The following is a 10,886-nucleotide window of genomic DNA, read 5'->3' as shown; positions in this document are numbered from 1 at the left end:
TTCGGGACACTGGCCACTTCCGGATCGGGAGAGCTCCAGAAGCGCAGGTTTCCGGTGGTGTAAGGACGCAGGCATGGCGCGGAAGAAAGTGAGACCCCGGCTGATCGCGGAGCTGGCCCGCCGCGTGCGCGCCTTGCGCGAGCAGCGGAACCAGCCGCGAGACTCACAACTCTACGCCCTAGACTACGAGACTCTGACCCGGCCACACTCGGGTCGCCGGCTGCCGGTGCGCGCCTGGGCCGACGTGCGCCGTGAGAGCCGCCTCTTTCAGCTGCTCGCCCGCCTCCCAGTGTTCGGCTTGGACCGTCTGGTCACCCGCAAGTCCTGGCTGTGGCAGCACGACGAGCCGTGCTACTGGCGCCTCACGCGTGTGAGACCCGACTACACAGCACAGGTGCGCTTTCTCACTGTGCTGCCCCTTCTTGTCTACAGTTTCTTCATCTTGCCCACCCTGGACTACATCACCTGGTTCTACCCACCCTGAACTATTTGGGCTTTTATGTCTCCCTTACCCACGTAACTTAGTGGCAGGATCGCTATGTTGACAATACCCCCTCTTGTTCTGCAGAACTTGGACCACGGGAGGGCCTGGGGCATCCTGACCTTCAAAGGTAAGGCTAGGTGCTGGTTTGGAGTCGGTGATGATAGTTCGCAGATTATCCAGCTAGCAGACAGTTGGCTTATCTTCTTTTCCCAGGGAAGACTGAGGACACGGCTCGGGAAATTGAGCACGTCATGTACCACGACTGGCGGTTGGTACCCAAGCACGAAGAGGAGGCCTTCACCGCGTTCACTGAAAAACCAGAGGACGGATTGAACGCTGTCCCCTACCCACCTCTGCTGCGGGCCATGATCATCGCTGAACGACAGAAAAACGGGGATACCAGCGTCCAGGAGCCACTCCTGAACCTAGAGAGAACTCGGGTACATCCTTGGGACTATCCTGCAAAACAGGAGACCAAAGGGAAGGCCAAGGGCACCCCAGTCTAACTGCCAGGACGGCAGAGAGGCCATGTGTATCATTTGATGGATAAGTGTCTTAGACTGTGTCAAACCTCCCCTTTGCAGGAGAGTTAGACCCTACAGCCCTGACACACCTGCAGGTGACAGGTTGTCATTTTCAGGTGGCCTTTTGCTCATACCTCCGTCTGGAAATAAACGCACGAAGTGGGCTGTGTTGTGGTTTCATTACTGGGCACCTCAAGACGGGGGGTGGGGGGGAGCTGGGGATGCGGAGGAGCAGGGCTCCTGGTACTCCAGTACACTCTGACAAGTCTTGGGTGCCATAGCTGTGTTCTGGGCTCAAATGTGCTGGGACTGCGGAGGCCCCGCTCCGAGGTCCTTTAAGGGAGGCCACGCCCCCTCGCCTCCTGGTCCGCCCCATCCGCCGCCATGATCTGCCTGGTGCTAACCATCTTTGCCAACCTCTTTCCCGCAGGTGAGCACCAGGTCGGGCTGGGGCCGGGCTGGGGGGTAATGCGGTGGGGCATGCCTGAAGCTAGTTCTCCCGCAGCCTACAGCGGCGTGAATGAGCGCACGTTCTTGGCAGTGAAGCCCGACGGCGTGCAGCGACGGCTGGTGGGTGAGATCGTGCGTCGCTTTGAGAGGAAGGGCTTCAAGCTAGTGGCACTAAAGCTAGTGAAGGTATGGGCATACAAAGGAGCTGGTGGGCCCAGGAAGAGGATCAGGCGGGTCTAGGGTCAGGGCCCTCGCGTTGATAATCTGCCTCTCCCCCTAGGCCTCCGAAGAGCTGCTGCGGGAGCACTATGCCGAGCTGCACGAGAGACCCTTCTACAGCCGATTAGTTAAATACATGAGCTCTGGTCCGGTAGTGGCCATGGTGAGTTTCTGATGACCTGCAAGGGGAGGGCGAAGCCTTGGGAGCCCTTATCGCGCTGACAGTAGTCCCGGCAGGTGTGGCAAGGGCTGGACGTCGTACGTGTTTCACGGGCCCTGATAGGGGCCACTGACCCAGGGGACGCTATGCCTGGCACCATCCGTGGGGATTTCTGCGTGGAGGTTGGCAAGTAAGTACTACCAAACTCCCTGGCCGCCCCTCACCCTCCCTCTTCTGCTCACTAGCCTTTCCCTGCACAGGAATGTGATTCATGGCAGTGACTCGGTGGAAAGTGCTCACAGAGAGATTGCACTTTGGTTTCGTGAGGATGAGCTTCTGTGCTGGGAGGACAGCGCAGGGCATTGGATATATGAGTAGATGGCACGGAAGTCAGCATTACCAACCTGGAGGTTGTTGGTCTTCTGCAATCCTCACAGGGCTCAGCAGCGGTGATAGCGCTGTGGGTGCAGGCACAGGTCCACCCAGCCCAACCTGCCCAGGACTGATATTCCCACATCCCTCCCTGTATTTCTTTTCATAATAAACTGCAGAAAACCCTTGGGCACTGGTGTAGTTTCGAGACAAAAAAAGTAGTGTTAAGACATTTATTACATACAGAGCAGATATGTGAGTTCACTTGCAAGGCCAAAGCCTGAGGAGAGTTGCACTGGCCCCTTCCTCCAGCTGCACCCACCCAGCTAACCCCAGTCACTTCACACTCCCGTGGGAACAGACAAGGGACATACATCACAGTGGAGAGGTGGCAGGATGGTGGGGAGAAGCCTGCAGCTGCATACTGATGCAGCTTGACATGGCCAGATGGGCTCAGGGGCAACACCCCTGGATCTGTGCTTCTCTGGTGGGGAGAGGGCAGTAAAGGCCAGGTGACTCTGATCAACGTCCCTGGAAGAGTAAGACCAGGGCCAGGACAGCACCTGCCTCCACACATCTGCTTATAACTGTGCCCGCCCATCCTGGCCAATCCTCAGCTCTTCTGGCCTCTTCCTGGCAGCCTCTTGTTAGGTGCTTTCCAAGGGAGCAGGCCACAGCTGGCAACCCTAGGCACTTAGTACGTGTCCGGGAGCTGGGCTCCTTGGAGCCCTGTGCAGGAGACAGGCCCTGGGAGCACACCATCCTCCATTAACCTGAGGCTGAGCCTGCATCCTAGGACTGACTCTGGGGACACCAGGGCCACCCTTCTTCCTGAGCCCTGTGCCTGCCCTGGCAGCCTGAGAAATTCTACCCTTGGGGATAGTGGGAGGGGCAGGGCACTATGGTCTTGCTCCTCCAAGATGAATCTTGTGCCCAGGAAAAGCCTAGGGGACACTGATCCATGAGAGGTTGGACAATTTTGGGATCCCTTGGGTTATTGGGTAATTGTCATCTTTTGAAGCAGCTGCCCCTGGGAGGCTGGCCCTGAGCTTTCATGCCAGGTTCCTAGGTAAGACCCAGGCTGGGGCCAAGGGAATGTAAGTTTGGAGATGGGGAAAAGCCCAGAGAAGGCTGGCAGAGGTCTAGGAATCTAGACAGACCTGGCCTTCCTTCTGGGCAGAGGATGGTGGCTAGGTCTGGGTCCCTTGGGGAGAGCAAGGGTTTGGGAATCAGGAAGCCCTTCCTCAGGGCTGCATGCAAAGCAAGTAGACTTGGGGAAGACTCGGCAGCGTGAGGCTCTTGCTCCTGGCAGGACTGATGAGGCCGGAGTGGAGCCAGGGCCACCTATGGGGCTTCCCATAGCATTCTTGGTCCTGACTTACCCTGAGGGGCCCCTGGGACTTCATTTGGGCTGGGTGTTGGCCAGGGCCTAGGCCAGGAGCTGCTGGAGAGGGTGTCTATGTCCCAGAGGTTCTCTCCTCCCTGATGGGAAACACATCTGCTCCTGCCTCACTCCCTAAAACTTGCTTCACCCCTCTCTAACAGCTGGGGGCTGGACCTCAGGCAAAAGCTGCAAGTTGAGAGGTTAAAAGGGGATGGACGAACCTGACTGCCCCAGGGAACAGGCGGGGGGGCAGGCAAGTAGGGTCCTATATACAGTTGGCATTAGGCAGGGCAGGTTCTCACTCAGGGGTGTAGGACACCTGCCACACAATGATGTGGCTGCGCTCAGCTTTGGACAACATGGGCTTCACTTGGTTCACATCCCCAGCACCTTCATCAGTTTCGTCATCCTCTCCGTCCCCTAGAGGATTGGCAGTCATGAGGACTCCCACATGCCCACACCAGACCCTTATCTCTAGTTTGTGCCTACTTACCAATGCGGAAGTCGATATAACCTTCACCACCACTCAGCACCAGTGCATTCTTCAACTTCTGGCCCTCAGAGTCTGCAGCAGGTGCAGCAGGCCCAGGGCCCTCTGATGGGCTGTCTAGCACACTGCCATTGAGAGTGGCCAGCACATTTCCTGTCATGGGCAGAGGAATCTCAGAACTGTTGCCTCCTGAAAAGGCCACAGCTGTGCTACTGTAGCACAGTGGGCAAACTGGGTTAAAGATCACGTGTGTACCTGGCACAGAGACAAAGAATTTGACAGCATCACGGTGCCCATGAAAGCAGAGCTGAGCCTGAGCCATGGAGCAGTAGGGGATGAAGCTACTGGCTGCCTTGTCACTGCTGTCATCCCCATACACATGGATGATGCCCCCTGGGCGGGCCCCTTCCCCAGATGTTGGAGATGTCTTGTTGGCTGGGAAAACAGAGACACCATATTTTCAGCAGGCAGCTGGAGACAGCGTGTGCTGGGGGTATAGCAAATGCCCTAGACCACAAGGGGCAAGTGCTGAGAACTTACCTCGGAGCCCTAAAAGTTGGCCTCGATGCAGGACCACAGCTGTGGAGGAGAGAGGAAAGAAGGCTGAGCTTGGCCAGAGAGGTGGCTCCCTACCCACCTACTCTGGGAACTCTTTAGCACAGCTGCTGCTTTCTTGATAGTATCCTCTAGGGTTGGGAACTTACTCTCAGTCAGGGGGATGGAGATGACAACCCCGTTGCCAGTGCCCACCCATAAACGGTTGCCCGCAATGAGTAAGGCTGTGATGCGCACAAAGGAGAAGCCCAGCTTGCCGGTACCTAGGTGGGGACAGGAAGAAGGTCAGTGCAGCCAGTAATGGGTGCCCTAGGTGCTTTGCCTGGCACATTCCCTAATACAGCATCTTTATTTGATTTATATTGGGGCCAAGCTGTCATGTAGCTCAGGAAGGCCTCAAATTTGACTATGTAGCTAAAGATGACTTTGAACTTCTGAGCCTACTTCCACCTCCCAAGTGCTGGGATTATAGGCGTGTGCCCACCATGCCTGGCTTACCCAGCATCTTGCTAACATAGGGCTCAATGTCCACATCCTGCAGGTGCTGGTGGGTGTGAGCATGGTAGAGTCGAAGGGTGGAGTCCAAGCGAATGGAGACCCATACTCCGTCACCGATCCAGGCCAGCTGTCGTACCTGGCTTTCCCGCCTTGGATGGGCATCAAATGACTTCTGTTGGTTAATGGCAGTCAGTCAACAGGGGTGGGTAATGGAGAGGTAAGGGATCTGGGCTTGCTGTGATGTGATGCAGGGCCCACCTTCATAACATACAGCCTGTCCTAACCTCTAATCTGGCAGAAGGCCCCTCTCCACTTTGGAGGTCACTGGCTAGCACTTGCCTCAATCTGCATCGTCTTGGGCTGGATGACGTGCACCTTGTTCTTGTATCCACACCAGACTCGGTCGTCGACAACAGCCATGCAACGGATGGAGTGGTGTGGGTGGCCCAGGTCCATCAGGTGGTAGTTGCTCAGGTCCCACTGGCCATCTAGAAAGGTCCCAGGACACCTGCTCAAGACTGGCTAGGGTCTATTTCAGCCCACTGGATCAGTGTGGAGGACCTATTGCCAGGCTCAGGGTGGACCAATAAATACAGAGACCCAGGAACCCAGGAACCCCTAGGCCTGCCTCTGCAACGGCCATGAGGCCTTACCCTCGCCACGATGGAAGATAGCCAGGGTCCCATCTGCAAGAGCTACCAGCACTCGGCCTTTGACATGCCTGGAATGGTAAGTCAGTGAGGTAGGCTGAGGTTGCTGGGCCCTTGAGTCCCTGACCCCAACCCTTAGTGGGGGCCACATACACCAGGCTCAGCACAGAGTCTTTTAGCTTGATGGAGTGCAGACACTTCTTCCAGTTGGCTACTGCTGAATGCACGTAGAGCCTGCAGAGTAAGGCAGGTGGGCAGAGCTTACATGGTTCATTGAGGGCCCCCCTATCCCACCACCATACCATGTCTTATGTCTTTGGCTTTGCCTACCAGCCATTCTGGGCTCCTAGCCACATGGTGGGTGCAGCACTACTGGTAGTTGCAGAGGGCTCCCCACTGGGCTCCAACTGAGGCTGTACAATGCTCTCATCGGGCTCTGGCCCATTCTCACTGAAAGAAGAATAGTAGCTGTAGCCACAGTGTGGATTATAAAAGCACTTTTGCTACTTGCCGACCTCTGCCATCATCCCTTCTACTGATGCAACCTACCTGGCAGGCTGGGTGCTGGAGGGTGGGGTAGGAGCAAGGTCAGTGAAGACATGCTCTGTGAGGGGCCCAGGCCGAACTGTGGTTGCTTCTGGCTCACTGGGACCAGGGTCTGGCACCTCTGTGGCTTCTGTGGCTTCTTCTGTGGATTGGGATGGGTTTACTTTCCCATTGGCAGTAGCTGCCACATCCCCTGTGGAAAGAGAAGTAAGCTTGGCAAGGCAGAGAAAAGACAAATGTGGGGATAGGGAGAAGACCATCTGGGACTCACCCTGTCCCTTGTCCAGTACTGGAGTGTCTCCTCGGGAGGAGCAGTTGCTACGGGGTACATTGCAGCGGGTAGCACACCCCACCAGAGTGATGCCAGCCAGCACACCATCAGCACCTGAATCTTCAGGGTTCACATCACTCTCTAGGAACATCTCCCCAGGGGGATAGTCACTGTCGCTGGCCGCTGGGGAAAAATTCCCAGCTCATCAGTCCAACATCACAAAGCCACCCCAGGAGGCAGGGGGAGATGGGAACTGCAGGCTTGGTTGGCTCTGCCTCTCAGCTTAGTCCCCCACACAGTCCCTCTAGTGACAACCACTCTCAGCCTTGGGGTCAAGCTTATAGGTAGAAAGGAACTGAGAAATAATGGTCTGCTCCATCATACAAAAGATCATGAAGAACTCCAAGGAGTAGAGGCTATCTCAGCAAATACGTAAAGCTTCAAAACAAAGACCTGCAGGTCCCTCAGCACTACCCTGGAGCCGTGCTAAAAGGTCATGGGGCTGCTGCTGAGGGGTGATGCTAGGATCTTCACCTGTACCCTGGAGAGCTTCCTCCTGGGCACATGGAGAAAGATAACTTGATACACTATCTGTTCACATCTCTAGGTCTCTAATCCTATTTAGTCAGTATACCAGTCCTATCTGGCTGAAAAGGAAGAACTACCTGCCTCAATCACCAGCTCTGCAGGGCAGTCCACAGAGAGCAAGTAAGTGTCTGCTGTTGGATAGCATCTGGCAGTGGGAGCCCCAACTCACCAGGAATGCTAGATATACACAGGACATGGGCATTGCAGACTGTGAATTGATCCACAACAGTGCCTGGTTGGTTGGCATCAATGATCACCACTTTGCTGGTGGTCAGGGTGCTGGTGAGTATCCATACCCGACTGGAGGTAGCATCCGCCTCAGAGACCTCCTTTGCCTGTTTCAGAACACATCAGAGAAAGATTAAAGCTGGTGCCTGAATTTGGTATTCCATCAGAGAATCTCTGGGACTTCCAAGATCTAGTCTTGAATGTGGAATCAGTGGATACAGTTATCTTCCCCTACAGCCTATAGAACCACATCTCGATGGTTCATTTCCAAGAAAAAGCTTTGGAGAGGTTATTCTCAGGGCTCATAAGTCAAACTGTGACTGTGCTCTGTCTGGGCTTCACTGCAAATCCCTGGGCCTCTTTTGTGAGCAGCCCCTCCTGCTACCTACTTCTCTGAAAGACATAAGTTGTGCCTGCTCTCTCAAGGCTGACCTCTGTTGACCAAGGGCAGTAGAAAGGTCGTACTATTGCTCCACAGGCTGGAAGACAACCTGGACTACAGAGAGGCAGCAATGGTATTCTGGGTGCTGGAGGCAGCTGCTTCCTCTCCCAGACTCATGGAGGAAAAGGAAAACATTGTCACCAAGGTGTGGTCACTTTTAGCCAGAACCTACAGGGAACTATCTAGAAACTTTATATAGGTAAAACCACATTGTAGGCCAACATACTGACCTTCTTCTTCTCAGGTGATGGGTGGCTGCTCTTGGGCTCGCCTTCTACTTCCCGGTCGCAAGTCAGAGGGTCTCTACCTGGTGTGGGCTTGGCTCCATTGCTCGAGTCTTCTTCACTTGGCTTCCACCCACTCAGGTTGACACCAGCAGCACACCAAAGCTGCAAGGACGGGGTTTGGGGTCTAGGCTCACTGGCTCCTCTGCTGCTCCCCCCTTGGGGGAGGGGGCTCTAGCAATGGAGACTACCCTTTGCCCAGAGCTCCTTTGGGACCTCTGAGCAGGTCCTCAGCGCTCACCTTCATTGTGGGGTCCTTCTCCACCAGTGGGCGGCAATACACAGGGACAGGCACGTTTTTCATACGGTTGTCTTCCTGACCTCCATTGGGGCTGAGCTGCAACAGAGCAGGAGGTACTGTGGTATGAGGCCAAAGGAGACACACTGGGCTTTAGAACCTAGAATCACTTCGCCTATGGCTTCTGGTGTACAGTGCATTGAGTCTGGCTCTTCTGGCCTTCTGTGCTGGTTGGATTTTTGTCAACTTGACAAAAACTAGAATCACCTGGGAAGGGGAACCTCAGACGCCATCAGATTGGCTGGTAGGCATGTGTGGGAAGTGCTACTATGAGCAGGTGGTCCTCGGTTTTATAAGAAAGCAAGTTGAGGATGCAATGGAAAACAAATCAGTAAATAGTGTTCCTCCGTGATTTCTGCTTCAGTTTTCCTTGATGATGGAAGTATAAGTCAAATAAACCCATTCTTCACCGAAGCTGGTCTGGTCAGTCAGTAGAATACTCTCAGAGTTACAAACCCATCAATGTCAGGTAGGAGATGGGTACCCTCCTGGCACTGTACTACCACTGTGCTGGGCCTTGGTGATAACCCTCCCACAGCACCCTCTCTGTACCTGGATACTACCCTCTGCCCCAAGTACCTGCTTGTACTTGGCAGGCAGGCTCCACCCACAGGCCTGCAGCCTCCCATCATCATTGCGCACATGTTCACGAACTTGGCGATATTGCTCCCGCTTCTGTTCCCGCCGAGCAGAAGAGGTGCAGTCACTGGGTGAGAGGAGTAACAGGTTACATGTGTTCAAGGTGAGCAGTCTGTGTGAGGCTGGGGCACCCACTGTCCCACTGATCTTCCCGGTAGTGTGGCGTGCCTCGGAGCCTGCCTGAATCTGCCCTTGCATTTTCTGGGATAGGGGGTATGCATCTGACATAGGGTGACTTCCCTTAGTATGGGGTGTGACCCTGGGCTTCAGAGGTCATTTCCAGCTGTTCTGGGGCCTCTCTTGCTGGGCACTGGGGTTCAGATGGCAGCAACTGCAGTGTAACCTAGGTGAGATTACCAGTGGTTATTCACAAAGGTGGCCTGTTACAGCTCCTTGTGGCAAAAAGATGCACAACCAAGTGTCTTAGGCCACACAGAGGAGGTAGGGTACTGTGAGACCCCGCAGTCTTCAGTCCCTACGAACTGCAATCTCTGCTAAAGGGATTCACACAGAACCTGAGCACTAGTTTTTACTGGGGGTAGTGGACCTAAAGAGAAGCTGTCATCTTTCCTGCTCTTGATAGTTAGTGCGTGTTCCGCAGGGCAGCAAATTATTAAACTTCAAGTATAGGCTTAGAACACCTGATACCCTCCTCATAAGAGGCTGGAGGAGCAGGGATTGGGGACACCCACTCATCAGGGAAGAACTCCAGTGGTCGGCTGCCGGCTGAGATCTGGCACATGGCATGGCTGCGACGCTGGCTGAAGCCGGCTGCGGTGGGTGACTTGTAGTGAATGTTCACAGATGGGTAGGACCGTTTGGCTGGAGGGGGGCTGGATGAGGAGCTGAAGAGACGGCTGAAGCTGCCACGGAGACACAGATAGTTGAGCCATGAATGTAGTAACAGCAGGCTGATAGAAGCCTTCCCCTCCCTACTACAGAGAACAATACTCACAACTGCCAGATAGTAGACTTCTTCTTTTCCTGGACAGATGGGTGTTCCCTAGATGCTCTGTAAGGAAATGTAAGGAGGAGCTGAACCAGCTGACTCTGCAGCCCTCCAGACTATTCCAACCCCAGGTGAAAGGAGGTGTGTTGGAGGGCAGCCAACTCCATGGCCTGCTATAATTATACAATCCCAACTCAGGAACCACAGATCCAACCAGAGCCATGAACTGGCTCAGGAAGCATCAGAGGAGATGCAGAGGGGCACACCTGATCATCTCCGTCCACCGCACAGCCTCCTGCAGCTCCATCAGCCGTTCTTTGTACTGGTTTCGTTCCATGAGCACTCGGGCCATCTCTACCCTTGTGAAGCGCCGGCGCTGGGCCATGGGGATTTTGTCCTGCAGAGGGGACAAGAACATGCCAATGAGAGACAGCAGGATAGTCAAGCATATATGGCTTCCTTCTGAGATGTCTACCACCTAGGTGAGGGTACAGTTAGGGAGATCTAAGTGAGGACAAGTGATGGTGGTGATGGTAAGGGTATGGGGAGAAGGTCAGGCCAGCCCAAATGGGGTTTACTACTCTTCTCCCAAAGTTGTACCCTGAGCTTAAGCAGCATGAACTTCAGGGAGTTGGGACAAAAAGCATAGGAGGTAGTCCTCTCTGCAAATGGCCCCACCCACTTGGACCTGCTTTTGTCAATGTGCAAATAAGGACAGCTGAGGTCTGAACTAGCCACTTTTTCTTATTAAAGTGGCCAAAATCCATACGCTCAGCCTCTCCTAGACTATCCTGAGATGGACGCTCTATAGCAGGGGAAAAGAGCATTGCATGCCCCAAAGGACTGAGCAGATGA

The 10,886-nt window shown here is 54.6% G+C and overlaps 3 protein-coding genes across 22 annotated transcripts in view; 2 read left to right on the top strand and 1 right to left on the bottom strand.

The window, feature by feature from the left end:
* Positions 1–28: 28 nt before the first annotated feature.
* Positions 29–1,171, top strand: Mrps34 (mitochondrial ribosomal protein S34). Its single transcript, XM_051181164.1, has 3 exons — positions 29–394; positions 569–611; positions 698–1,171. Exons 1-3 carry the CDS (start codon positions 74–76, stop codon positions 988–990), a joined length of 657 nt encoding a protein of 218 aa, XP_051037121.1. The 5' UTR covers positions 29–73; the 3' UTR covers positions 991–1,171.
* Positions 1,172–1,285: 114 nt separating this feature from the next.
* On the top strand, positions 1,286–2,398 carry Nme3 (NME/NM23 nucleoside diphosphate kinase 3). 2 transcript variants are annotated; one of them, XM_051181162.1, is made up of 5 exons: positions 1,286–1,438; positions 1,514–1,644; positions 1,739–1,840; positions 1,915–2,027; positions 2,098–2,398. In XM_051181162.1, exons 1-5 carry the CDS (start codon positions 1,393–1,395, stop codon positions 2,213–2,215), a joined length of 510 nt encoding a protein of 169 aa, XP_051037119.1. In that variant the 5' UTR covers positions 1,286–1,392; the 3' UTR covers positions 2,216–2,398. The 2 variants fall into 2 exon arrangements, with proteins under 2 accessions (XP_051037119.1, XP_051037120.1); XM_051181163.1 differs by having other exon boundaries at positions 1,307–1,438; positions 1,550–1,644.
* A 30-nt stretch (positions 2,399–2,428) lies between these two features.
* Mapk8ip3 (mitogen-activated protein kinase 8 interacting protein 3) overlaps positions 2,429–10,886 on the bottom strand; it is a 41,890-nt gene continuing 33,432 nt past the window's right edge. For 11 of the 19 annotated variants that reach the window (XM_051181141.1, XM_051181147.1, XM_051181143.1 and 8 more), the window contains 13 exons: positions 10,298–10,428; positions 10,038–10,094; positions 9,775–9,945; positions 9,023–9,149; positions 8,387–8,482; positions 8,092–8,250; positions 7,361–7,526; positions 6,604–6,786; positions 6,336–6,525; positions 6,117–6,254; positions 5,940–6,020; positions 5,790–5,857; positions 5,450–5,624 (listed from right to left, as the gene is read on the bottom strand). In XM_051181141.1, the coding sequence (XP_051037098.1) occupies positions 5,458–5,624; positions 5,790–5,857; positions 5,940–6,020; positions 6,117–6,254; positions 6,336–6,525; positions 6,604–6,786; positions 7,361–7,526; positions 8,092–8,250; positions 8,387–8,482; positions 9,023–9,149; positions 9,775–9,945; positions 10,038–10,094; positions 10,298–10,428 (1,734 nt within the window). In that variant the 3' untranslated portion in view covers positions 5,450–5,457. Of the gene's footprint in view, positions 4,014–4,086; positions 4,237–4,338; positions 4,519–4,623; positions 4,663–4,787; positions 4,902–5,136; positions 5,309–5,449; positions 5,625–5,789; positions 5,858–5,939; positions 6,021–6,116; positions 6,255–6,335; positions 6,526–6,603; positions 6,787–7,360; positions 7,527–8,091; positions 8,251–8,386; positions 8,483–9,022; positions 9,150–9,774; positions 9,946–10,037; positions 10,095–10,297; positions 10,429–10,886 lie in introns of those variants that run through there. The other 8 variants (XM_051181144.1, XM_051181153.1, XM_051181152.1 and 5 more) reach the window with 2 other exon arrangements.

The sequence above is a fragment of the Phodopus roborovskii genome, unplaced genomic scaffold (assembly GCF_943737965.1).
Source record: "Phodopus roborovskii unplaced genomic scaffold, PHOROB, whole genome shotgun sequence".
NCBI lineage: Eukaryota > Metazoa > Chordata > Mammalia > Rodentia > Cricetidae > Phodopus > Phodopus roborovskii.
Note: the sequence above shows the minus strand (reverse complement) of the source record. Positions and strands in the feature narration are given on the sequence as shown.

Coding starts and splice junctions, on each gene's coding strand:
- Mrps34 (XM_051181164.1), top strand. CDS start 74: ATGGCGCGGAAGAAAGTGAGACCCCGGCTGATCGCGGAGCTGGCCCGC. Junction 395..568: donor GACCCGACTACACAGCACAG/GTGCGCTTTCTC, acceptor CTTGTTCTGCAG/AACTTGGACCACGGGAGGGC. Junction 612..697: donor GGGCATCCTGACCTTCAAAG/GTAAGGCTAGGT, acceptor TTCTTTTCCCAG/GGAAGACTGAGGACACGGCT.
- Nme3 (XM_051181162.1), top strand. CDS start 1,393: ATGATCTGCCTGGTGCTAACCATCTTTGCCAACCTCTTTCCCGCAG. Junction 1,439..1,513: donor TGCCAACCTCTTTCCCGCAG/GTGAGCACCAGG, acceptor GTTCTCCCGCAG/CCTACAGCGGCGTGAATGAG. Junction 1,841..1,914: donor CTGGTCCGGTAGTGGCCATG/GTGAGTTTCTGA, acceptor TAGTCCCGGCAG/GTGTGGCAAGGGCTGGACGT.